The sequence below is a fragment of the Balaenoptera acutorostrata genome, chromosome X, assembly GCF_949987535.1.
Source record: "Balaenoptera acutorostrata chromosome X, mBalAcu1.1, whole genome shotgun sequence".
NCBI lineage: Eukaryota > Metazoa > Chordata > Mammalia > Artiodactyla > Balaenopteridae > Balaenoptera > Balaenoptera acutorostrata.
Window position 1 is genome coordinate 72454489 of NC_080085.1, and position 26443 is coordinate 72480931.

General features: G+C 35.3%; 1 protein-coding gene across 2 annotated transcripts in view; it reads right to left on the bottom strand.

Moving 5' to 3' along the window:
- Window positions 1-26443, bottom strand: part of HDX (highly divergent homeobox) — a 165471-nt gene that overhangs the window by 1467 nt on the left and 137561 nt on the right. For both annotated transcript variants that reach the window (XM_057537541.1, XM_057537540.1), the window contains 4 exons: window positions 25023-25230; window positions 12854-12933; window positions 9886-9969; window positions 4400-4522 (listed from right to left, as the gene is read on the bottom strand). In XM_057537541.1, coding sequence (XP_057393524.1) covers window positions 4400-4522; window positions 9886-9969; window positions 12854-12933; window positions 25023-25230 — 495 coding nt within the window. The remainder of the gene's footprint in view (window positions 1-4399; window positions 4523-9885; window positions 9970-12853; window positions 12934-25022; window positions 25231-26443) is intronic.

Below are 26443 nucleotides of genomic sequence, written 5' to 3' on the forward strand. Positions count from 1 at the left end.
ATAAGTGATTTTCATACTAGTTTTGAGTGTTCAATGATCACTGCTAAAGGGCTTTAAAATTATATTCCTTATTAAAATAGTCCTGCTCGGTTATGCTGTGTCCTTCAGACTAAAACACATTTCACAAAAGACTATTTTGTACTTCAGTGGGAGAAAGAACTTAGCAGTTAGGGAAAAAGTTCAGCTATTCTACTTTAGATTAAACTTTAACAATTTAAGAGTCCAAGTGATTTTTTTTCTTTTCTTAGGCCATGCCCGTATCTACAGATGGCCAAGCATTCACCAAGACACTGCTGAACCAGTGAATTTGGCTGTGTAATGATGCATCTAGAGGGCTGCTCATTTTTCCACTGGAGTAATTAGGATAAGCCAAGAGCCATGAACTAAACTGTGCCATGGTGTAATTGTTTCATCTGGAGTTGCAGAACATGCCTTCATACTAGAGAAATAAATAATTAATCAAGTTTTATCTGGTTGGTAGTGCTGATGCCCATTTGACCATCAGAAATTGCAAATTAAATGGTTAATTCGCTGCTCCTAATACCAAAAAGAATGTAGCATATCTCGGCAATTTTTAGACAACGTTACTTGTAGTGTGGGCTTTGGGTGCAGTAGTAAACAAAGATTAAGGGAACAGGAACAAATGTAAGCTTGCCACTACCCAAATACGGAACGGAAAAAACAGGGCATGTTAGAGAACACATGAAATCCACTGTTGAAATAAAACATTACTCTCCTATTATCTTTATTAAAAGAAGTGACAGCTATAAATCCTATAGTTTTTGTCTTAGAGCAAAGAGGAAAGATTAGAGCTTTCTGTCAGGCTGCAAAAGGAAAGACTAACTCCTTCTGAACAAAAATTTATTATTTATTTTATGCTATTAAATAGTCCATGAACTTCTTGGTGAAACTGAGAGTACTGTTTACAAAGCAGTCACCTAAAGGTACTACATACTCTCTAAGGTTTCTAGATTGCAGTCATAGGACACAGAGCCATTTTCTTCTGGATCAGTTGTTTACCACTAACCCAGTCTAGGTGAAACAAAGACTTTGCTGATATTGGTTGATCATAGTTTATGAGAAATACATCACTGGATTTATTTCACTTTGCAAGTGTGAAGAAGCCCCATTAAAGAGGGCAAAGTGTTCCAATTAACATAGCTTAGAGTACTGGAAAGTCAAAGTAGATGAGCAGAGTTAATGACATTCTAAATTCTAGTGGGGAGACCTTCAAATCAAAGAAGCACTACTATTTATTTCTTTCTCATTGCACTTAATGTAGTTGACTAAAATGAGTGTAGTATGAAATAGGAAAACTTTAATATCCGAGGCAGTATAAGGCACAACTAATGCATGAAGTCCACTTTAAAATTCTCCTTTTCAGTATCTTTCTGGATTGCAACATTGGCACACTGAACAAATCTTCAGATTATGTCAGTTGCTAGAACTGTCTTTTTCATAGACCAAAGTGAACACAATGAGCTTTCTTCACTCCAGGTTCTTCATCAGTCAGAGCCTGACCTAGTGTCACTCTTCCTAAGAGATTAAGGCATTTCCCAAATATATCATCAGTCTCTATAACACTTATTCTAGGCCCTAGGGTGTGAATGCCAAGTTCCATAATGTTAATCATTCTTATCCTCCTTGCAAAGTGGAGAAATCGAAGTTCAAGAAAGGCAATTGACCTGGCTAGAATCACACAGTGAATTATCAAGGGAAGAAAGACCATAACTAATGACTTAGCACAGTTCTGGGAACATTATTTTTATTTTAAAATGGCTATTGATTAAAAAAAAATATTTGGATAATCTAATATTTCAGTCAGACATTTTCATATATTTTTAAATCCTGGACTGCTTCATTGGAGCAAAGTATTCTGTGGACCACTCATCTCACTCAACTTACCAAAATCAAGATTAATAGAAAAACAGTCTTTTAAAATGAGAAACCAGTGGCAATATGGTTTTCTTTTATTAGGCAGAATAAAAATTAATTCCTTCCAGAAATAAACCTCTAAGTATTTCATAGTATAAAGATCAGTAGTTTAAGAGATGACCTGGATAACTTTTGTGGACTACTATAGGTGTCTTCTATATTTTTAGACCATATTTTGAGATCCATTATACCCAATCTCAACTATGAAAATCAGTAGTTTCTATTTGGGGGCTGATTATATAGGCCATGATTTTCAGTATAATTTTTGTATAACTGTCTCTCTTTCCCCCCAGCCAATGTTTTGTTCATATCTTAGTTCATCAGCCTTTTACCAGAGGAAAAGTACAAGAAAAAGAGAAAAATAAAATGTACCATAGGTACTTTTCTTACTTGTTAGTGGTTTTGGGGAAAGAATAAAGTCAGGTTAGAATTAGAAAATAAAGTGCAGTTTGTGTGCCACGCCTTGATATCAAGAGACATAAACAACTGCTAAGAAGCTGACCATTCCAAACCATGCTACGACTTTTGGGACCAGGACCACACTCCAAGTTACTCCCATAGTTGGACCTAATTCTGCTTTTTTTTCTTTATAACATTTATTTAATTAAAATTTACAGTTCCTTTGGGACCACGTTCAAGTGGCATGTACATATATACACTACTAAATATAAAACCGATAGCTAGTGGGAAGCAGCCGTATAGCACAGGGAGATCAGCTCGGTGCTTTGTGACCATCTAGAGGGGTGGGATAGGGAGGGTGGGAGGGAGGGAGACGCAAGAGGGAAGAGATATGGGGATATATGTATATGTATAGCTGATTCACTTTGTTATAAAGCAGAAACTAACACACCATTGTAAAGCAGTTATACTCCAATAAAGATGTTAAAAAAAACTCAAAAAACTACCACCTTATTTATTTAAAAATCTGTAGTTTCGGTTCTAAAAAACAAATACATTTTCAATATGCCATGGAATATGCATAACTCACATAGTAAAGCAAAATGCTTAAATAAAGCTGGCAAAGGTAACTGAAAACTGCTGTCTTGGGATGTCTGTGTATGTACAGCATGGGGGGAGCACAATTCATGAAACTGGACACATAATGTACATGCTGGTTTACACCTCATGAGTAAATTCTTTTATAGTTTAAATTTTGTGGTTCAGTACTTTGGTGAAATATATAACGACTTTTTTCTTATAAAAAAGGGAGAATTGTTGGATGCTAAGACACTAATCTTTTTCCCTAGAGATAACTCGGTTAGGCTGCGTATGTGCAGTCTTGCTTGAATAGAAGGGATAAATGTTTTTACTCCGGCTGAATAAAAAACTCTGAGACTGCTTAATTAATGGTTACCTGTGTGACATACTACTTACACTGAATTTCTCTGATAAAGAATCAACATGGTAGTATACAACTCAGAGGCAAATTTAGTATCTTTTAGCATTAAATGGAATTTTTAACATAATTCTATATTCCTTTTTAGCAAGATTAATACATTATTTCACAAATTTTAACTGAAAAAATGAGACAGAAAATGTGCTTTGAGAGAAATTTGTAAACAAAAATCCACAGTGACAAACAAAAGATGTTGCATTTCATCTTTGGGGTAGAGCAGGGGTCCTCAACCCCTAGGCTGCGGACTGGTACCGGTCCTCGACATATTAGGAACCGGACCACACAGCAGGAGGTGAGCAGCGGGTGCGAGAGGGAAGCTTCATCTGCCGCTCATCTCACCATCGCTCCCCATCGCTCTCACTACCACCTGAACCATGCCCCCCCCAACCTGGTCCGTGGAAAAATTGTCTTCCGTGAAACCAATCCTTGGTGCCAAAAAGATTGGGGACCGCTGGGGTAGAGGAACCAAACACTATCGTTAAGTTGGGAAAAGTGAATGCTGCACTGTGGTCACAAAGAATTTCACAAAGTAATCTCACCTTTTTTTTAGTGATGAACAACATATCATGAAATAAAAGGTATTCAAACACCTGTGAACTCTAGTAGGGGCTGGAATGTAACTGAAATCCAGAAGAGAGGCCAATGCCTCACTTCTTTCATTCACAAAAGGTTCCAAAATATGTGCCTCTCCATTTAGTGTAGCCCCATCTCTACAAACATTTTGAGAATTTCTTTAAAACTAATTAAGTGAAATGATATGAACAAGATGGGGAATACAGTCAATAATTATGTAGATAATATTTTAAATGTTTTCCCTACTTAATGGTGGCTTGGAATTAACAAAGTATGTTAATCAGTTATTTTGATTTTCCACTAAAGTAGCACACAAAATCTGAGTATTTTTTCTCAATAAAACTGTGCTTTAAAAAAAGTCACAAAGTAACAAATCCTTCCTTGATGCCAAGTAAGAAAGAGGTATAAAAACAAAAAAAATATGTAGAACCCAAGTGTGACATGCTACTTTTCAACATGATACATTACAGCTTACTATTCTCTTCTGTCACTTACCTGCTGTTGTTCCTTATCGTCAGCTTTTATAGCTAGTATCAAGCTTCTTACAAATGTCTGAAGTTTAAAATATTTTTGCTTTTGAATCTCTAGCTCATTTTCAATGAATCTGACTTCTTCATTCTGAAGGAGAAAACATCGAATAATACAATTACTCTATGCAAACCTAGGACTGTACATGTTTGATGTACAATAAATTTTTAAAAAGCAATCAACTTAGAGGGACAATAAAGAAGATAACATTTTAGCATAAAGGAATATAGAGCACAGAAGTAAATTATCCTGTTATTCAAAGGCTGCCTTTTAAGCAAATTACCAACAGAAAATAATCTGCAAGGTCAAAAATCGAATCAAATAAATTCCAGTAAGAGAAAAATCAAGAAACAGTTCCCCTCTTGGAAAGACTCCTCCTACATTAAACCTAATTAGCATTTGGATTAGGATTAATAATAGAGCTCAATTAACCCCAAGTAAAGAGCAATAGCAGATGCAGTAATGCTGAATGTACCATTCACAAAGCCAAATACTGAGGTTATTATTTTGTACCAAGAAAGGACTCAAATTTTTAATAAGACTGTCTTAAGTAGTTTGCTGAGGCCCCCACCTTTATGTAAGAGTTTGTTATTTAGAAAATATCTCCAAATTTACCACTAATTTGAAACCCAGTCTCCACTATTTTTCCTAGTTGTGTAGGAAAAGAACAATAGACTAGGTTTTGGGAGGATTTTAGTGCCAGGTCTACTGATAATTGTGTAAACTTGGGCAGGCCAATTAACCTGTGATTCTATTTACTCATCAATAAAATGGATATAATACTAGCAGTCTTTGGGAATTCTAGCTTGAGGGTTATAAGGCTCAAATAAGATAATGGCCATGAAATTGCTCTGAATAGATTTACTATTTAAGCTACAATAGTCAAGAAAGTGTGGTATTGTCAAAAGGGTGGACATATAGATCAATGGACAGAACAGAGTCCAGAAATATTTATTATATATTACTTTATACATATATAATACATACATAAATATATATATATACATACACATACATATTTGGTTGATTTTTGATGAAGATGCTGAGGTAATTCAATGGACAAAGAAAGAACAGTCTTTCAAAAAACAGTGGTTGAACAATTGTAAATCCATACCCCCTCCAAAAATGATTATTAACTCTTACCTCACATCATGTACAAAATTTAATAAGAAATGGATTGTAGGCCTAAATGTAGAACCTAAAACTATAAAACTTCTAGAGGAAAACAGAGGAAAAAAACTTTATGTCCTTGGGTTAGGCAAGATTTTTCAATAGGACACAAAAAGCATGAAACTTAAAAGAAGGATTTCATTAAAAAACAAAACAAAACAGAACACAACCTTTGCTTTTCAAAAGACACTTAAGAAAATAAAAATGCATGCTACATATTAGGAGAAAAAATTTGTAAATCACATATCTGATAAAGGACTTGCACACAGAATACATAAAGAGCTCTTGTAGCACAAATATAGGACCAGCAACAGAATAAAAAGCAGGCAAAATATTTGAACATACACTTTATCAAAGAAGAAATGTGAATGGCCAATAAATATGTGAAAAATGCTTAATATCGTTTATCATTAAGGAAATGCAAATTAAAATCACAAAGAGATACTACCACCAACATACTACAGTGGCTAATGTTAAAGAGACTGACAATAGCAAGTGCTGATGAGAATGTGGAGCAATTAGAAGTCTCATACTTTGCTGGTGGGAGTGTAAAGCAGTACAGCAACTTTGGAAAATGTTTTGGCAGTTTCTTATAAAATTAAACATACTCTTTTTTACCATCTGACTCAGCAATCCTACTCTTAAGTATTTACCAGAGGGAAATGAAAACACATGTCCACAAAAAGACAGACATGAATATTCATAGCAGCTTTATTCATAGTAGCCCCAAACTAGAAGTAACACAAGTGCTCATCAGCAGATGAATAACAAATGGTGTTCATGGTTACACAACTGTGTCCAATTGTCAAAACTAAATGTATGAAAAGGTGAATTTTATTGTATGTAACTTATATATCAAAAAACCTGATTAAAAAATTTATTACCCAGCCCTCTTGCCAAAAACGTGAAAATAAGCTGTGCGTATTCTCTGCAACCAGAGAATCTGTCTCAAAGAGCATAGCAGGACCTTTAACAACATTTGCTCAAAAAGCTGCATAAAATACATGAAAATTAGTTAATTCTATGGGCATTCTTGTTTCAATTGAGAGGATACAGTTGTATTAATCATATTCTATCTATGAATATGTTTACTGCATCAATTATTTTATCAGCTCAGTTTAGAACTTATTTTACCTAATAAAACTGCTTCCTTTTCAGACCATTTAATATCAAGTGAATGATCTGCAAATGATGATTCAAGCTAAATTCCTTGTTCAAAGGCACTCTACAGTAATCTAAGTTATAAGTAAGCATTATAATAAAATTCCACGTGCTTCTGCTATAATACACTTGACTAATTCTAAACTTTTTGTATTTTTAGTATTCATTGTCAGAACAGCAGTATTAGTAAAGTGCTGACCAGGGAGTCTTTTTGAATACAGGAGATATCTATCATCATTATCACAGTGTCGTTTGAAAGCACAGTCCTTTTGAGCTACACTCACAGTCCATTAGAAAACATTTTAAAAACAGTAATTCACATTTGCAAAAGTCAGGAAGCATCTTTTGGTATGCAGATCTCTAATTTCTCATGCAAATATTCCTCCTCCTCAGTATTTATGCAATGTTTTTAAAACATAAACAGCTTGAAGATAATTTAATATTTCAGACATTTTCCTCTTGGAGCTGCTTTTTGCAAGCCTATTAAACACTTCCTAGATTACAGGCAGTAATTTATGTGTACTTTCAAGATTTTCCTAAGCAAATGGTTTGCGAGAGGAACTAGTAAGATAACATCAGTCACTGCATTTCACGAAAAAAGACCTAGCTCATTTTTCTTTTTCTTTTTAAAATCTTCCCTACATTCCCACTAAGCTTTGTCAATTCTCCAAGATAACTGTAGGGAGCACTCAAGGCTTCATATGGATCGGGGCTTTGATCTCTGAGCAGGCTACTGATGGATGCCAAACTTGAGGTGTTATTTTATGATATAGCTACTCATGCCTCAGAAACTCAGCTCATCAAGTTGTTTTATAAGCATTTGGGGTTAGTTAGAACTCCTAGCAATATGGATTTCTAGCAAATATCTCAGTCAGAAACTCCACTATGCCCACACTGAATATTGATGTTTGCATAGTAGTAATTACCAAACACACATAAAAAACATTCTTTCATTTTGCTACAGTGAATCCCAAGAACAACGAGAGATTGTTCAATTTAGTGTGGGGGGAAAAAGTTATAATAATCCAGCTGCAGATCTTAATTGATTTTATATAAGTGAGCACTTGCATAATAATATTAAAAGTATTTCCAAGGATAAATTAATTAATTTATTCACTCACTCAGGAACTAGTTACTGGACACCTATATCCTAGGCACTAGACCAGATAACATATACATGAATAAGATAAGTATCTACAAGAAGCATATGATGAATATATTCAAGAAACCAGCAAGGTGATTTTGATCCCAAAACAAAGAACACTAGCATGTGTATGAAAATAGAATAAAACAATGTTCTCTCAAGGAAGATTAAATTTCCAAACTGGTAAGGCTATTTTATTTATTTATTTATTTATTTTTCTGGCTGCACTACATGGTATGCAGGATCTTCGTTCCCTGGCCAGGGATTGAACCTTGTGCCTCCTGCACTGGGAGTGCAGAGTCTTAACCACTGGACCACCAGAGAAGTCCCTGGTAAGGCTATTTTAAATCAACTTACTGAAATCGGCAATGAGAACTGCTATATGAGGTTTCACTTGCACTTACTTCAGAATTAAGGTAACAAAATTCACTGATGAAGTGAACCGAAATATCTTAAATAATGATTATAAAGAGACATATTTTCTATATAAGTGCTAATTTTTGAGAGTTAAATAAAAGTTCATCTAGGATGGTGAAGTTTTATAAAAGATATCCTTAATAAGGTAGCGAAAGACCCCTTGTTCCCACAGCATTTACCAAAATGGAAAACACTGGATCATTAAATGTCCTTTAGAAGTCAATGAAAATGATAATTGAAATTTCTGGGCTGGATACACTGGCCTGCCCAGGTCTTCAGCTTGAAACCTTCTCAAGTGGGCTGGTGCCCCAGAGGGGAAAGGTCCTGGAAAGAATCCTCTGAGTTCTGGGCCCAGCCCTATCTGAACTGTTTGAGTGTACTAAGTGGAGCACACTTAACAGCTGTGCAATCCAGTCCTCTCGTCTGTAGTTTCCATAGCCTGTGCCAAGTGGTGGCTTGCAGAGCCATTTTAATTCTGAGCTGGGCATTTAGAAATATTATATGACCATGTAGGAGAGATTAGAAGGATCTCCTGTACTTCAGAACCAACAACTTTATAATTTTATTAGTTGAAAATACAGTTTAAATATAGGGTTATATTGTGCTCTTTGACCACTTAGCAAATAAATTTCAAAAACTAATTTCCTTCTGTGTTTACAATGTTCAATATTTTAAAGTCTGACGTGTTACGAACATTTGGAAAACAGAATCTGTCGAATGACATAACTTTCAATTATAGTAAAACTGAAAAGATTTTTGAGAAAATGACAGCTGTTGTCTTTTCTGATTAAATGTTATTTTTTGTTAACATCTTAAGATTACTAGTCTCTGCTTTGAAGATGTATGATATTCAAGAAAATAACTTTTGTGCATGAAAGGAATGAATCTGTTGCCAAATTTCAGAAGGCCCCAAATTACCTAGTAAGACAGGATATTGATTAACAAAGGGAAAACAATTACACATCTATGCAGAAAACATAGACTGATAGCTTATGTCAAAATTTAATGAAAACAAAATTATGTATGGCACACTGTCAAAGTAAGTCTTTCAGTTCAGTAACAAGTGACATTAAGAAAAGGTCATTTCTATTCATATTCATTCAGTATTTGCTTTGGGGATTGTTTTTAAACTTCTAAAACAGGTATATTATTATATATATAAAAAGTATATTAAAAAGAAATTGAAATTCAAGATAAAATTAGCAAGGGACACTGGAAAAAATATCCCCTTTACCATCATTTAAAAATGAACATGGGCTTTAAAAAAAACATTGTCATACATTTCACATTAACCACCACTATGCCTCATCTTGCCATACACCATCAATAATTACTCCTGCTCAGCAAACTGTGCTTAAAACCATAACCACTAAACCAGCCAGCATTAATTAAAATGTTCGGCACTCTGACTGATATCCAAGTGCCTGAGAGAGTCAATGCAGAGTCCCAGTATACCTAATTTATCAAATGGAAGTGAAATAAACCGGTGCATAGGTACTGTAAAAGTCTGCCTCCTTTAATACCTTCTCTTAAAAAATTCAGAATCTGAAAATACTTTTACCTTATAATCCAAGAGAGAATTCACTTGTTCTACTTCAGAATTACTTATCATGTCACTTTCTTCATCATCAATAATTTCTATTTTCTGTAACACAAGTAAAGAAGTTTTCCTAAATATATATCTGATCATCACTATACTCAATAATGTATAGAGCATATATACATTCAATATTCAGTTTTAGTGATGGGGTTATCTCGTCTAGGTTATCCAGAATAACTCTGACTGGCTCCTCAGCTTTACACCCAGTATGTGTCTGAGCCACCTCCCTTAGTAACAGAAAATTATTGTAATACTATTTAAAACAGAAAAAAACACTTTCACAATATTCCTGAAAAAGTAGGCATTCGAACTCTGCTTAAATAGTGCCCTCCAGGAAGGGAGCTTGCTTCCTATAAGGGTAGTCTATTTAATGATAACCAAATTTAATTGGCTGGAAGGGTTTTCTTTTATAAGTTTCCATATATCTCTTTGCAACTTGTAATGTAAAATATCAACATATGACATGTATTGCAAAGTCAAATACAGTTTTTAAAAAATTCACTTATTTACAGCACTCCATTAGTTATACAATTGAAAGCAGACATTTATAATGTAATGGCGAAAAGAGCAGGATGATTTGTTTCCTTCACTAGACAGTAAGAAGGAGAAGAGAGCAAGAACAAGAGACACACTAAACTGCCCTTAGCTTTAGAATTAAGGTACAGCATAATTCGTACAGTATCTCGCACACAGTAGGTACTAATTAAATATTTGTCAAAAGAATGAACAAAACAGCTTAGCACTGATGGAAAAAAAAAGTGACCATTAAGCTCCAACCATGGAGGCAAGGCAAGTTCTCTAATCATAGAACTTTTTTTTAAAAAAAGCAAAAGCAAAACGAAAAAACAAAATCGGCTTTAATTTTTCTTTTGCATATGAAAAACACAGTTAAGAAAAAACACTTTTAAACATTTAAATCCTGCCAACCCAAAAGAAAATTTAAAAAAGAGAAAAGCTAAGCTAGAGTTAGTCACTAGGAAGTGTTTTAAGAACAATCACATTAATAGCAACATGTCGTAGGCAGAATTTGAAATCAAGTTTCCTACCCAGCAATAGATATGGTGATTAAAAATCACAAATGAACTGGGAATGATCATATTTGATATATTGCCTATGAAGATATGATGCCATAACAGTGTTTGTGACCTGCAGACTTCTGAGTCAGGAGGACAGCTGCAATGAAGTTGCTTTCTACTGCTGCCTGGAGATGAATCTAATGTTTTGTTTTCTATTATAATCACTATAAACTTGGGGCTTAATCATGTCAGCTCTCACCAGAATGCAGATTTGATATCTTTTTCGATGTTGTTTTTTAGATTTTTCTATTTGGATTGGTTCTGGGAAAAAAGAGCTAAGTAATCCAGGGAGGAAGGCCCCAAGGGCCACTGTATAGATTTGCACATATAAATAGGTCTTGTATGTCTTTGTGATTTGTCATCCATGAATAATTGGGGACATTCAAAAGTTATAGGCAGAGGAGATCAACTTTTGAAAGTTTGGAGTTTTGTCTCTGAAAATCAATTGCTCTTGAAAAATTAGGTGCCTAAGTGACTGTGAGTCATCCCATGCCATGACTTCATTCATTATCTTCAAATGTCTGCCACAGGGGAGATCCAATGTTGAGAAATTCAGACTAAAAATGAGCATGTCTTTAGGGGAAAAGAGTTCCAATTTGTAAATAATTGTATATAATTTGTAATAGTATTACTCAAATCTGGAGCAAAGGAGATTATTACTTGGTGGAATTAAGAATATTAGCACAATTAATAATTGCGGAAAACAATTATTACTAGCTATCTAATGAAAACACAACTTTGCCTCAGAATAAAAGTATGTTTTCCTATATGCCCATTCAGTTTACTGTTAGAAGGGTCAAATATAAACTTAAATCAGGACTGAAATCAGTAAAATGCAATCCTAAACTACACTCTGTACATGGAAAACACTGTTATATATTGTCGAAATCTAACAAAAAAAGAACAAAACTGTATTTTATGTGCTCAACTTTTTTTTTTTTTTTTTTTGTGCTCAACTTTTATTAAGGAGATGTGACAGAATTATAGTGTCAGATAAATAATGTTTGTAATGGAAGCTAGGGTAAATCTTGAAGTTACAGCCATTTTTTAACAGAAAAATCCATTATAGGGACCATTTGTAAAGTCTGCAATCAAGCACAAGCACAAAGCACTAATTCAAAAGCAAAAGCAAAAGGACAATGACATTTGCCTTTATGTCTGACTTTAGGTTAATACCATCTTGATTTCTGTATTATTTGATGGAGTCAGAATATAAACAGATGCTGCTAATACAGCTGCTTAGAGAAGATCTCTATATATCAATGTTTACATTTTCACAAAACTCAGTTTAATCCACATGTAGGCTGTGTCTGCTTGCTATTCAGTTTCTTAATACTGCCTTTCTTCCATTGCTGCAATTTTTAAGATGACTAGCAGAGTCCAATTTAACTAAAAAGAAGAAAAGTTTCCAAAAACAGTATAGATAGGTATGGTCTGAACAAAGAACACAAGAATCAGGAATCCTTGGATACAAGTCCCAGAACTAAGAAAGCCTTCCTCCATGGTCTCAGGCTAAACTTTTTTAACTCTGCCATCTGTCAAATGAGAAGAAATCTGCTCTTTGCTAAATGTGTTGAAGCAAAATAACTTGTTATGTATAAAATGTCACATGTGTAGTAAGCATTAGGTTTTTATATTTGCAAATCTCTTAAATTAAAAAATGGTACAAATGACATCGCTTTAAATTTCATTTATTAAACCCTATAAGATATATCATTGCATTGGTAACAGATCCATTTTGGTTTGTGAAGTGAAGCAAGACTTTATTCTGACAACGCTGATATTGTCACCAACTGGAAACAAATCCTTGGAATCCATCATGTAATGAGGAAAGAATTTCAAAACATACATACCACATTATCTGCGGATACTGTATGGTGGTTCTCCTCCTTATAAGCCCTTGCCTCATTTGGAACAACTTCACTGGATTCCTCTACAGAAACAAAGAAGGCCATGATTTCATTTTTCATTCCTTAAAACTTTATTGAGAATGCTTTTTTCAAAATCACTTAAATAATTTCTCTATTGTAAAAAGACACAAATGGCAATTCTACTTCTAACAATGTACTCTAAGGAAATAAGTGTGGATGGACTTGAATTTAAGGATGGTCATCACTGTGCTGTTTATAATTTAAAAAAATGAAGTAACCTATATGCTTAACAATGAAGGCTTGGATAAATCATGTAGGGCTTATCCTTACAATAAATACTAGAAAGCCACTAAAAATGAAGTAGAAGAATAGTTGATAATAAAGAGAATATTCATGATCTATTGGAAGGAGAAAAACTGAAGGTGACAAAATCTACTCTATAGGTACACTGTGATCTTAATTTTGTAAAAGAAAAAAAGTATACATTTTCATGGAGAAAAGAAAGACTGATGTTATTTACACCAAAACATTGCCATTATTATTTCTGATTGAAATTACAGGCAACTTTTATTGCTCTTCATTTTGTCTAATTTACTTGATTTAATATTTCTTATTTTCTTTCATTTGCTTATTTATATTTAAATATCTTCTACAATAAACATGTATTGCTCATTTTAATAAGAAAAAAGTGATACAAATAATGTTCAAATACATCATATAAAGCTATAAATATAGTACATTTTCAATTTTGTAAAAAGGGATGTGTATATGAGTGTACACACACACACAAACAAACCTGTATATATGCAGAGAAAACACTGGCATAAGTATTCTCTCACCCCCATTTCAAGAGAGGATATCACTGAGGAGTAGGATTATTTCTAACTTTTTCATTGTATGTTCCAATATTTTATATAATGAACATGTATTCCTTTTATGATCAAAATTTAGTATTCTGATACTGTAGGGGGAGTGGCCAAGATGGCAGAGTAGGAAGACCCTGAGTTCACCTCCTCCCATGGGCACACCAAAACTGCAACTATTTCAGAGCAACTATCCATGAGAGCAACATGAAGACTAGCAGAAAAGAATCTTTACTGCTAGACATATAATGAAGGAGCCACAAGAAGAGGGGTAGGAGGGGCGAAGACACAGTATAGTGAAGACCCATACACCTGGGGAAGGTGACCCACAAACAGGAGGATAATTATAATTGCAGAGGTTTTCCCCAAGGAGCAAGGGATTGAAGCCCCACATCAGGCTCCTCAGCCCAGGGGTCCTGCACTGGGAAGATGAGCCACCCGGAAAGTTTGACTTTGAAGGGCAGCAGGGCTTACTTTCAGGAGAGCCAGAGGGCTGTGGGAAAAAGACTCCACTCTTAAAGGTCACACACAAAATCTCACACCCTCCAAGATCCAGGGAAGAAGCAGTAATTTGAAAGGAGCCTGGGTCAGATGTACTTGCTGATCTTGGAGAGCCTCCTGGAGAAGCAGGAGGCAATTAAAACTCATCTTGGAGACACAGACGCCGGCAGTAGCCATTTGGGGGAGTTCATTTCACCATAAGGACACTGGTGCTGGTAAGCACTACTTTGGAATCCGCCCTCTAGCTTATTAGTGCCAGGACCCACCCTGCCCACCAACCGGTGGGCACCAGTTCTGGGATGCCCCAGGCCAAACAGCTAGCCAGGAAGGGACACAGCCTCACCCATGAGCAGGCTGACTGCCTTAGGATCTCCTAAGCTCCCAGCTGCTCCAGGACATGACCACATCCACCAGAGTGCCCAGGACCTGGCCCAGGTCACCAGTGCACCTGTGCTAACCCCAGGACTCCCAGGGCCCTATAACCAGAAACTGTGGGACACAACTCTGCCCATCAGTGAGTGGCACTGTCACCACTTTTATTCAACATTCTATTGGAAGTCCTAGACATAGCAATCAGATAAGAAAAAGAAATAAAAGACAACTAAATTGGAAAGGAACAAGGAAAACTGTTACTGTTTGCAGATGATATGACACTATACATAGAAAATACTAAAGATACCACTAAAAACTACTAGAACTTGTCAATGAATTTGGTAAAGTTGCAAGATAGCAAATTAATATGCAGAAATCTGTTGTGTTTCTATACACTAACAGTGAACTACCAGAAAGAGAATTTATGAAAACAATCCCATTCACAATTGCATCAAAAAGAATAAATTACCAGGGAATACATCTAACTAAGGAGGTAAAAGATCTGTACTCTGAAAATTATAAGATACTGAGGAAAGAAATTGAAGATGACAAAACAGATGGAAAGAAATTCTGCGTTCATGGGTTGGAAGAATTACTATTGTTAAAAGAACCATACTACCCAAAGCAATTTACAGATTCAATGCATTCCCTACCAAAATACCAATGGCATTTTTCAAAGAACTAGAAAAAATAATTGTAAAATTTGTATGGAAACACAAAAGACCCCGAATAGCTGAAATAATCTTAAGAAAGAAGAACAAAACAAGAGGTAGCACGCTCCTTGATTTCATACTATACTACAAAGCTACAGTAATCAACAGTAAGATTCTAGCACAAAAACAGATACATAGATCAACAGAACCAAACAGAGAGCCCAGAAATGAACCCACACTTATAAGGGCAATTAATCTATGACCAGGGAGGCAAGAATATACAATAGGGAAAGTACAGCTTCTTCAATAAATAGTGTTTAAAAAACTAGTCAGCTACATAGAAAAGAATCAAAATAGACTACTTTCTCACACCATATACAAAAACTCAAAACAGATTAAAGGTTTAACTGTAAGACCTGATATTATAAAACTTCTAGAAGAAAACATAGGTAATAAGTTCTTTGACATCAGTCTTAGCAGTATTTTTTTGGATATATATCGTCAGTCAAGGAAAACAAAAGCAAAAATGAACAAACGAGACTACATCAAACTAAAAAGCTTTTGCACAGTAAAGGAAACTGTCAACAAAACTAAAAGGCCGCCTACTGAATGGGAGAAAATATTTGCAAAGGATGTATCCGATAAGGGGTTAAGATCCAAAATATACAAAGATCTCATACAACTCAATATCAAAAATACAAACAACCCAAGTAAAAAATGAGTAGAGGACCTGAATAGACATTTTTTTTCGAAGAAGACATACAGATGACCAACAGGAAAAGATGCTCAACATCACTAATCATCAGAGAAATGCAAATCAAAACCATGGTGAGATATCACTTCACATCTGCCAGAATGCCTATTATCAAAAAGGCAAGAAATAACAACTCTTGGTGAGGATGGGGAGAAAAGGGAACCCTCATGTACCGTTAGTGGGAATGTACATTGGTGCTGGCAGATACTATGGAAAACAGCATGGAGACTCCTCAAAAATTAAAAATAAAACTACCATATGATCTAGTAATTCCACTTCTGGGTATTCACCAAAGAAAATGAGAACACTAATTCAAAAAGATATATGCACCCCTATGTTCATTGCAGCATTGCTTACAATAGCCAAGAAATGGAAGCAACTTAAGTGACCATTGACAGATGAATGGATAAAGAAAAATCTGGTATACACACACACACACACACACACACACACACACACATACACACACACACACACACACACAGTGGAATATTACTCAGCCATAAAAAGAATGAAATCTTGCCATTTGCAAAAACATGGATGGGCCTAGAGGGTATTATGCTAAATGAAATAAGTCAAACAGTGAATGACAAATACTGTGTGATTTCACTTATATGTGGAATCTAAAAAACAAAACAGATGAACAAACTAATCAAAAAGAAATAGAGTCATAGATACAGAGAACAAACAGGTGGTTGTCAGATGGGGTGGGGTGGGGGCAGGAGAGAAATAGTTGAGGAAGATTAATTGGTAGAAACTTTCAATTACAAAATAAATTAGTTACAGGTATGAAATGTACAGTGTGGGGAATTACAGTCAATAATTATGTAATATCTTTGTAGTGACAGATGACAACTATACTTGTCATGGTGAACGTTTTGAAGTGTATAGAAATATTGAATCACTATTTTTTTATATCAGGAAGTAACAAAGCGTTGTAGGCCAATTATACTTCAGAAACAAACAAACTCATACAAAAAGAGATCAGATTTGTGGCTACCAGAGGCAGGGGGTGGGTGGATGGGAGATTGGATGAAGCTGGTCAAAAGGTACAAACTTCCAGTTATAAGATAAATAAATACTAGGGATGTAATGCACAACATGATAAAGATAATTAGCACTGCTGTGTGTTATAAATGAAAATTGTTAAGAGAGTAAATCCTAAGAGCTCTCATCACAAGGAAAAAAATTTTTTTTTTCTATTTCTTTAATGTTTCTATATGAGGTGAGGGATTTTTACTAAAACTTTTGTGGTAATCATTTGATGATGTATGTAAGTCGAATTATTATGCTGTACCCCTTAAACTTATACTGTGCTGTAGGTCAATATATCTCAAAAAACTGGAAAAAGAAGTTTGCATGCTGTAAGTATGAATGAGTAGTCAATCCCTGGCTGTCATACTAATAAAACAGCAATGAAATTTTTTAAAAAACCTCGACAGTTTAAAAATGAGAAAAGAAAAAATAAAAGAAAAATTAACTCAGAAAAATCAGTGTACTAAAAATTCTCTGTGCTGAGCTAGGGGAAGTGGCTAATTCACAGCATGGTGTGTCTACAAGATAATCCTCTGTCTTAAGATTTCCCCTACCTCTATCCCTTAGAAAAATAGGGCTAATGTTTCTCTCTTTTCTTTCTGCACAGCCATGTCATAGATTATTTGGATAAATACTAGTGGAAGTTCTCAGCCCCTCGGTAATGAACAATTTATTTCACCATAGAAAGCAGAACAAAAATAGTTATCAGTTCTCCTAAGATTTTTGAGTCCATTCCTTCCCATGGAAAGACATATAAGGGTGCCGTGTATGAACATGGGAAATGACTAGGAGGAAAACATTGCTCATCCAGGAACTCACATATGAGTGCATTGAGAATTAAAGATATTCAGGGAAGGGGCTTCCCTGGTGGCGCAGTGGTTGAGAATCTGCCTGCCAATGCAGGGGACACGGGTTTGAGCCCTGGTCTGGGAGGATCCCACATGCCGCGGAGCGGCTAGGCCTGTGAGCCACGACTACTGAGCCTGCGCGTCTGGAGCCTGTGCTCTGCAATGGGAGAGGCCGCGACAGTGAGAGGCCCACGCACCGCGATGAAGAGTGGCCCCCGCTTGCCACAACTAGAGAGAGCCCTCGCGCAGAAACAAAGACCCAACACAGCCATAAATAAATAAATAAATTAAAAAAAAAAGGCTTTAAAAAATATATTCAGGGAAGTTTTACCAGAGTTTTAACACAAAGTCCACTAAAAATTCAATTGATTTTTTTCTATAAAAGAGTGGTTCCTAACCCTCCTACACTGTGGGTGGGAATGTAAATTGGTACAGCCACTATGGAGAACAGTATGGAGGTTCCTTAAAAAACTAAAAATAGAGCTACCATATGACCCTGCAATCACACTCCTGGGCATGTATCGGGAGAAAAACATGGTCCAAAAGGATACATGCACCCCAATGTTCATTGCAGCACTGTTTACAATAGCCAAGACATGGAAGCAGCCTTAATGTCCATTGACAGAAGAATGGATAAAGAAGATGTGGTACATATATACAATGGAATATTACTCAGCCATAAAAAGAGAATGAAATAATGCCATTTGCAGTAACATGGATGCACCTAGAGATTTTCATACTGAGTGAAGTAAGTCAGACAGAGAAAGAGAAATATATGATATCGCCTATATGTGGAAACTAAAAAGAAACGATAAAAATGAACATACTCACAAAACAGAAACAGACTTAGAGAATGAACTTACGGTTACCAGTGGGAGAAGGGTGGAGGGAAGGGATAGTTAGGGAGTTTTTGGGATTTATATCATGTACACACTGCTATATTTAAAAAGCATAACCGACAAGGACCTACTATATAGCACAGGGATCTCTGCTCAATGTTATGTGGCAGCCTGGATGGGAGGGGAGTCTGGGGGTGAATAGATACATGTATATGTATGGCTGAGTCGCTTTGCTGTGCAACTGAAACTATCACAACATTGTTAATCGGCTATACTCCAATATAAAATAAAAAGTTAATAGAAAAGTGGTTCTTAGATAGAGGAAATTTTATTAATTATTAGGGCATTTCAAATCACTGCATTTCAAGTCCTGTGTAATCAGCAACTAAATGAAATGAAGGAAGGGAAAATTGTCATCAGATTTAGCTGCAGAGCTCGTATTAGTACTGGTGCCCTCAGAATAGGAGTTACATTGCTCATCAACAGATCTTTACTGGTATCATTCCTTAGAGGTTTGCCTTACATTTCTGTTCTCACTTGCTCATACCTTGGTACACAGTTCTGCTTTACCAGCAACAGATTCATCCATCATTTGATTCTTTTATAAGATGCATATAAAAACTGTTTTGAGGATTTCTAAAATAAAAAGGTATGAAATGATACAGCTGAATAAGGCATGTTTTCTTTTGCTTACAGATAGCTTCCACATTTGTAAAAGTTTGAAAGCTAAATACTGTCAATTTGTCTGGTTATTACTCAACAAAAGCAGCTCTCTTAATTGGAAACTAAACAAATAAGTAGAATTACTAATCAGTGAAAACTCTAGAGGGCACTATATGTGGTGGCCGCATGCTCACACTAAGTAACTGTACGCAGAATTATCTTTCATGTGCATATCCACATACATAATAGGTACAGCTGAAAAGAGGCTTTGTTATAAAATTAAATGAATTTAACGTTATAGATGTTAATTGTTTCTATACTTTAGACAGTTCACTTCTCAGGATAGTATAAATTTTTAAAGTTGCTCAACCATAAATATATTTTGGTAGACACAAAACTTGAAATTAAGGAGCTGAGTCATCTATTACATTTGCTAAAGTTTGCAGTTGGGTGTGGGGGGTGAATCCAGGTAGCCTTTTCTTTATCAATCCCAGCCACATCTCCTTTCACTTCACCTCCACACATGGAAAGGCAAAGGAAATGGGAGAAGCGAAGGTGGGAAGTAGAAGGAGGAAATTAGAGGTAAGTCAGAAGCTATGTATCAGGGAAGTACCTACTATCCCAGAAGCAAAAGAATGGACTTGAAACCACTAAAAGATCAACAGCGGGCTTCCCTGGTGGCGCAGTGGTTGAGAATCTGCCTGCTAATGCAGGGGACACGGGTTCGGGCCCTGGTCTGGGAGGATCCCACATGCCGCGGAGCGGCTGGGCCCGTGAGCCACAACTGCTGAGCCTGCGCGTCTGGAGCCTGTGCCCCGCAACGGGAGGGGCCGCGATGGTGAGAGGCCCGCGCACCGCGATGAAGAGCGGTCCCCGCACCGCGATGAAGAGTGGCCCCCACTTGCCGTAACCGGAGAAAGCCCTCGCACGAACCGAAGACCCAACACAGCCAAAAATAAATAAATAAATAAATAAAGTAGCTATAAAAGATCAACAGCACTTTTTCGTGACTTTGGCTAACCCTGCCTTTTACTGTGTTTTAAAAAATAATCCTTGGTTTTGCTTGTAGAGTTTTTTTCTAGAATATTTAAAGTGATTTTAATTGTTTTTTGACATATAAAATGTGAGCCCTGATTTAAAGACTTTTTTTTCTTCTTAGACATTTAAAAGACTCTAACCCTATTGAATCAACAGCTGTATTATAAAGGACCCTGAGTTTCAAGTTGTTAGTTTTTTGAAATAGTATGGGAAGCTACTCTGATTATCTTGCCTCCATATCTCTAAGATGTAATTAATGGAAGCTCAAAGTAAACATACATTCGACTACATTTTCATAACTGGAAGATAATATGGTCAGCATATTTTAAAGGTATTATATTAATCTAGGCCGGATGATACAATTCACTTAATTGTCACAAAAGAATCACACAGTTAAATCAGATTAGTATTTTCCATCAGTAAAATGAGGATGATAACAGGACAGCACTAGTAGGAAACCATACAGAAAAAGACTCTTTTCAGTATTTGAAAATTCTTTTATGCTTTTATTTTGCAATTTATTATGAGAATGAAAAGTTTACCATGCAGCTGTGAAAAATAAGCCACCGAGAGGAATCCTAGGCAATCTCACTTCCCATCAAGTATTTTTTGATTCATGCATTAAATGCTCTCTCCTTTTTCTCATTATATCTTGATTACTATGTCAGCTGTCTAGAGAGCACGCTATTAAATGACAAAGGATGCTAGTGTAGGAGCAGTGGTCCATTAGCAACCTTAAAATTAACTCACTTTTTTCCCATTAACTACTTTATTTTTTAAAATTCCCTTTTAGGTGGGGAAGATGGAGTTGGGGAATCAAACTCCCCTTAAGGGCTTATGTAATTTCCTTTTATCAGAATATTTCCTCACAGCTCTCTGACCCACCCATAGAAACACACAAATCCCTACTTCCCCACTATCCCTCAAATAGCTCTCAGACATCATTCTCTAAGGATCTATTTAGAATCACTGAAAATATTTGTACACAAAAGCTGCACATAATTAATGTATACAATTTGGTGAATTTGAACTTGTATATACTTTTGTTGCCATCACCACAATCCAGGTAATAAACGTATCCATCACCTCCAAAAGTTTCCTTGTGTCCCTTTTTTTTGTGTTACAAATGCTTAACATGATTTACCCTCTTAAGTTTTTAAGTATACAATCACTTATTACTAACTACAGGCACTGAGTTGTTCAGCAGTTCTCCTCTTCTGTAACTGTAACTTTATATCCATTGAACAACATCTCCCCATATCCCTCTCCCTCCACTCCCTCATACCACTGTTCTATCGTCCACTTATATAACTTTAACCACTTTAGATGCCTTATATGAGAGGAATTTCTACTCAACCTCTATGAGACCATTGAGATAATGATGCCTCTTCCTTCTGAAATCTTTTTCTTTCCTTGGTTTTGGTAATAGCATACTATCTTTATTCTCCTATATTTGACTGTTCTTTCAATGGCTCCTTTTTCTCCTCCAGAAATCTGGATATTTCTCAACACACTGTCCTTGTCCATCTTCCTTTCTTGTTTTCCATTTTCTCACCTAACTAAATCATCTATTTCTATGGCTAGACATTTTTTTTTGGCCTCGATGTGGGTGACTCCAATATTTCTTCTCGTATCTTACCCCTTCTTCTGAGCTCCAGACCCATATTATCCAAGGGTCTGCTGGACAGCTCCACATGGATGTCCTGCCCTCATTTAAAACTCAGCACATGCAAAACTGCATTCATCTTCCCACATTATCCTATTCATTTAGTGCAGTAACAATAAAAATCTTAAATGAATTTGGGGAAGGGTATTGGGTAAATGTATGAACTAAGTTCATCCAGAAGAATCAGTGTGCTACAAGAGCTAAGAATGAGAGCCTTGCCAGATCTTCAGATATCTTATAAAACCACAATTATAAACAATCAGATCAATCTAACATAATAGGAAATCCAGAGTTTAATCCATGTGTGTATGTATACATACATGAATTTGTGTCTATCTATCTCTCTATTTCTCTGTCATCTATCTATCTATCTATCTATCTATCTATCTATCTATCTTTGATTAAAAAAAGCTACACAAACTCACTGGAAAAATGCTGACTTATTCAACAAATAATGTAGCGGCATTTGGTTAAGTTAATCATTTGGAAAAACAAAATTAGGTATTGTCTTCACGTATCTTAAAGCAAAACAATTTCTACGTGGGATAAATATCATGTTGTAAAAATGAAACCATAAGGATACATGAAGCAAACATGGGGTATGTTTACATAATTGTAGTACAAGGAAGGATTTTGTAATCCTGGCACCAAAGTCACAAACCATAAAGGAAAGAATTGGTATATTTAACAATACAAAAATTACAAACAAAAGTTCTGACATTTGAAAACCCCATAAGCAAATTTAGAAGGCAAAAATAAACTGGAAAATATAGTGTAATTACCCTGATCGATAAAATAAAAACAAACAAAATGGGCCAATGCAAAATTATCTCTCTCTATTACAGATGCAACCCCCCCACTATATATTATATGATTCATTTATATGAAATGCCCAGAAAAGACAAATTTATATAGTCAGAAATCAGATCTGTGGTTGCCTAGGTTTGGAGATGGGAGTGGGTACTGGCTGAAAATGGGCTCAAAGAAATTTTTTGAAGTGGTGAAAATATTCTATAATTGGATTTTAGTGATTTGAAGAGATTATTCTAAAATTTGATTTTAGTGATGGTGATGGTTGTACAACTCTATAACTTTACTAAAAATCATTGAATTCTACTTTTGCAATGGATGAATTTTATTCTATGTAAATTAAACCTCAATAAAAGTGTTCATAAAAAAGGTGTCAGGAGAGGACTCTTTCTATGCTTGAAGTCAAATGAAAAATACTTCTCACGGACAAATGGTATAATTACATGTTATTATTTGAATTCTCATTTAGGGAAGCACTGAGAAGTAATATAAAGATGATCCGGCCTAATTCCCTTATTTTGCAGATGAGAAAACTAAAGCATGATGAATTAAATACTTTGCCTGAAGTCACATAATCAGCTAGTGGAAGATCTAGGACTTGTACCCAGGCTACCCAACTACTAGTCTGGTATTTGTCACATTATACCATAATCTCTTTGATTACAATGCATTTAAATTGCTCTAACCCAAATTGACTAGAATTACAATAAAATTAAAACGATCATATACTATAGTTTATGGATTGTTGTAATAACCAATATTTTGAATCATGGAGATCATTATTGTGGTAGATGAGTGTCACTTTTTGTTATGACGATGTGGGAGACTGCTTAGGTGGAAGCATTAAAAATCAAAAAGGTAAAATACAAGTGTTGATGAAGATATGGAAAAAAGGGGTAGAGCCATTATGAAAAACAGTATGAAAGTTCCTCAAAAAATTAAAAATGAAACTACCATATGATTCAGTGATTCTTCTTCTGGGTATATACCCAAAGGAAATGAAATCAGTACCTCAAAGAGATATCTATGCTTCCATGTTCATTGCAGCATTCATCACAGTAGTCAAGGTATGGAAACAACCTAAGTGTCCATTAACAGATGAATGGATAAAGAAACCGTGGTATACATATACAATGGAATATTAGTCTTTAAAAAAAATCCTGCCATTTGCGACTGCTTGGATGAACCTAGAGGACATTATGCTAACTGAAATAAGCCAAACACAGAAAGAAAAGCATTGCATGATCTCACATGTGGAATCAAAAAAAGTCAAATACATAGAAGCAGAGAGTAGAATGGTAGGTACCAGGGTGAGGAGGTGGGGAAAATGGGGAAATATTGGTCAAAGGGTACAAAATTGCAATTACATAGGATGAATAAGTCTAGATAACTAATGTAGAGCATGATGACTAAAGGTAACAATACAGTTGACCCTTGAACAACGTGGGGGTTATGGGCACCAACCCCCCTGCACAGTTAAAAATCCAAGTATAAATTTTGACTCCTCCAAAACTTAACTACTAATAGCCTACTGTTGACCAGAAGCCTTACCAATAACATAAACAGTTGATTAACACATATTTTGTATGTTATATGTATATTACATATTTTTTATGCATTCACGACATACCTTTTTCTTAACTTTTTCGATATTTCTAGGCTACACGGTTTGTCTGCAAGTTTTTCCAAATTGTTGCAAATCTCCAAAATTTTTTCCAATGTATTTATTGAAAGTGGACCAGTGCAGTTCAAACCCATGTTGTTTAAGGGTCAACTGTACTATATAGTATGCTGGAAATTGGCTTTGGGAGTAGATTTCAGGTGCTCTCACCACACACACACAAAAAGGTAACTATGTGAGGAGATGGATATGTTAATTAGCTTGACTGTAGTAATCATTTCACTATGTATATGTATATCTAAATATGTTGCACACTTCAAATATATACAACTATTATTTTAAAATAGAATAAAAATATGTCTATTCTTTTCAAATGTTTAACCAAATGTTTTGAGGACTTTAGATTTGAAGTATGGTAAGCTGAAAAGCAAGTAAAAAAGCATCAAATTCACAAAAGATATCATTAGGAGGTGGAGCATATAAAATACCTTGCGAGCTTCCTTCAGACAAACAGATGGATACTTCATCATTTCTGTCATTATCCTCTCCTACTTCAGGACCAGCTTCCTCTCCTGGTGTGAGTGCAGATAAAGAACCAGATTCGGGTTGCTCAGAAAAATCAGCAGGGCCTCCTCTTGGAGGTGGAACTTCAATCCCCATTAAACGATATTTCCTTCTTCGATTCCCAATCCAAGTCTTTGTAAGAGAAATAGAAGAGAAAGTTTTGTAAAAATAGAAACCTTAGCAGTTCTAGCCATTAAAATAATGAATGGATACTACATAAAATATGATTAAAAAGAATAAGTAGGTACCTAGAATAATGCAGTTTTATTATTACTCAATAACCTAAAATAAAAGTAATTGCTTTTATTTTAAAATACCTTATTAGAAGAAATATTTATCTAAATACTCAGACTTTCAAGCAACATGCAGCCCGTCGCAGAACACTTTTTTGTTTTTGTTTTTTTTCTGGTGAAAATTATCCACCAAATGTTTCAAAAGAAACATGAATTGGTTCTTTTCTGAAAGGAACCAGGCATGCAGCTCTAACTATAGTTCATATCCCATTTCCAATCTTGCTCTTCGTACGTGAAAATGTGCCTTCTAGTAACTTTGTTTGGCTCCATAATGACTACCTGGGTATTTTAAGTATTCTAAAATTGCATTTTATTAGATTTAGAACCAATTTTTTACACTTTTTATAGTAAAATAAATTTCGAGTTACAGGAAGTTTCAAAAATTGGTCTTCTTCACTCAGTTTTCTCCAATTTACATTTTACATAATTATAGCACCATAACAGAAAAAGGAAATTGATATTGTACAATATATGTGTACAATTCTATGTTCCTTTATCACACCATTCTTCTCCTCCCTCCCACCATCCTCAACCCCTGGCAACCACCAATCTGTTTTCCACCTCTATAATTGTGTCATTTTGAGAATGTTATATAAACGGAGTCATACAGCATGTGACTTCAAAAATTTCAAAAAATTGGCTTTTCTCATTCAGCTTAATTCCCTGGAAATTTATTAAATTCACATATATCAATAGTCCATTCCTTTTTATTGCTAAGTAGTCTTCCATGATACTTATGTACCATTTTGTTTCTGTTTCTTTGCAATGTTTTTTTAACCCTTCACTTGTTGGAGGACACTTGGGTTGTTTCTAATTTTTGGCTATTATATACAGCTAAAAAGCTTCTATGAACAGTCATGTACAGGTTTTTGTGCTGATGTAAGTTTTCATTTCTCTAAGATAAATGCCCAAGAATGCAACTGCTGGGTCAAATGGTAATTATATGTTTAATTTTAAAAGAAACTGCCAAATTGTTTCCATAAAAGTTGTGCCATTTTATATTCCTACCAGCAATGTATGAGAGATCCAGTTTCTTGGCATTCTTGCCAGGA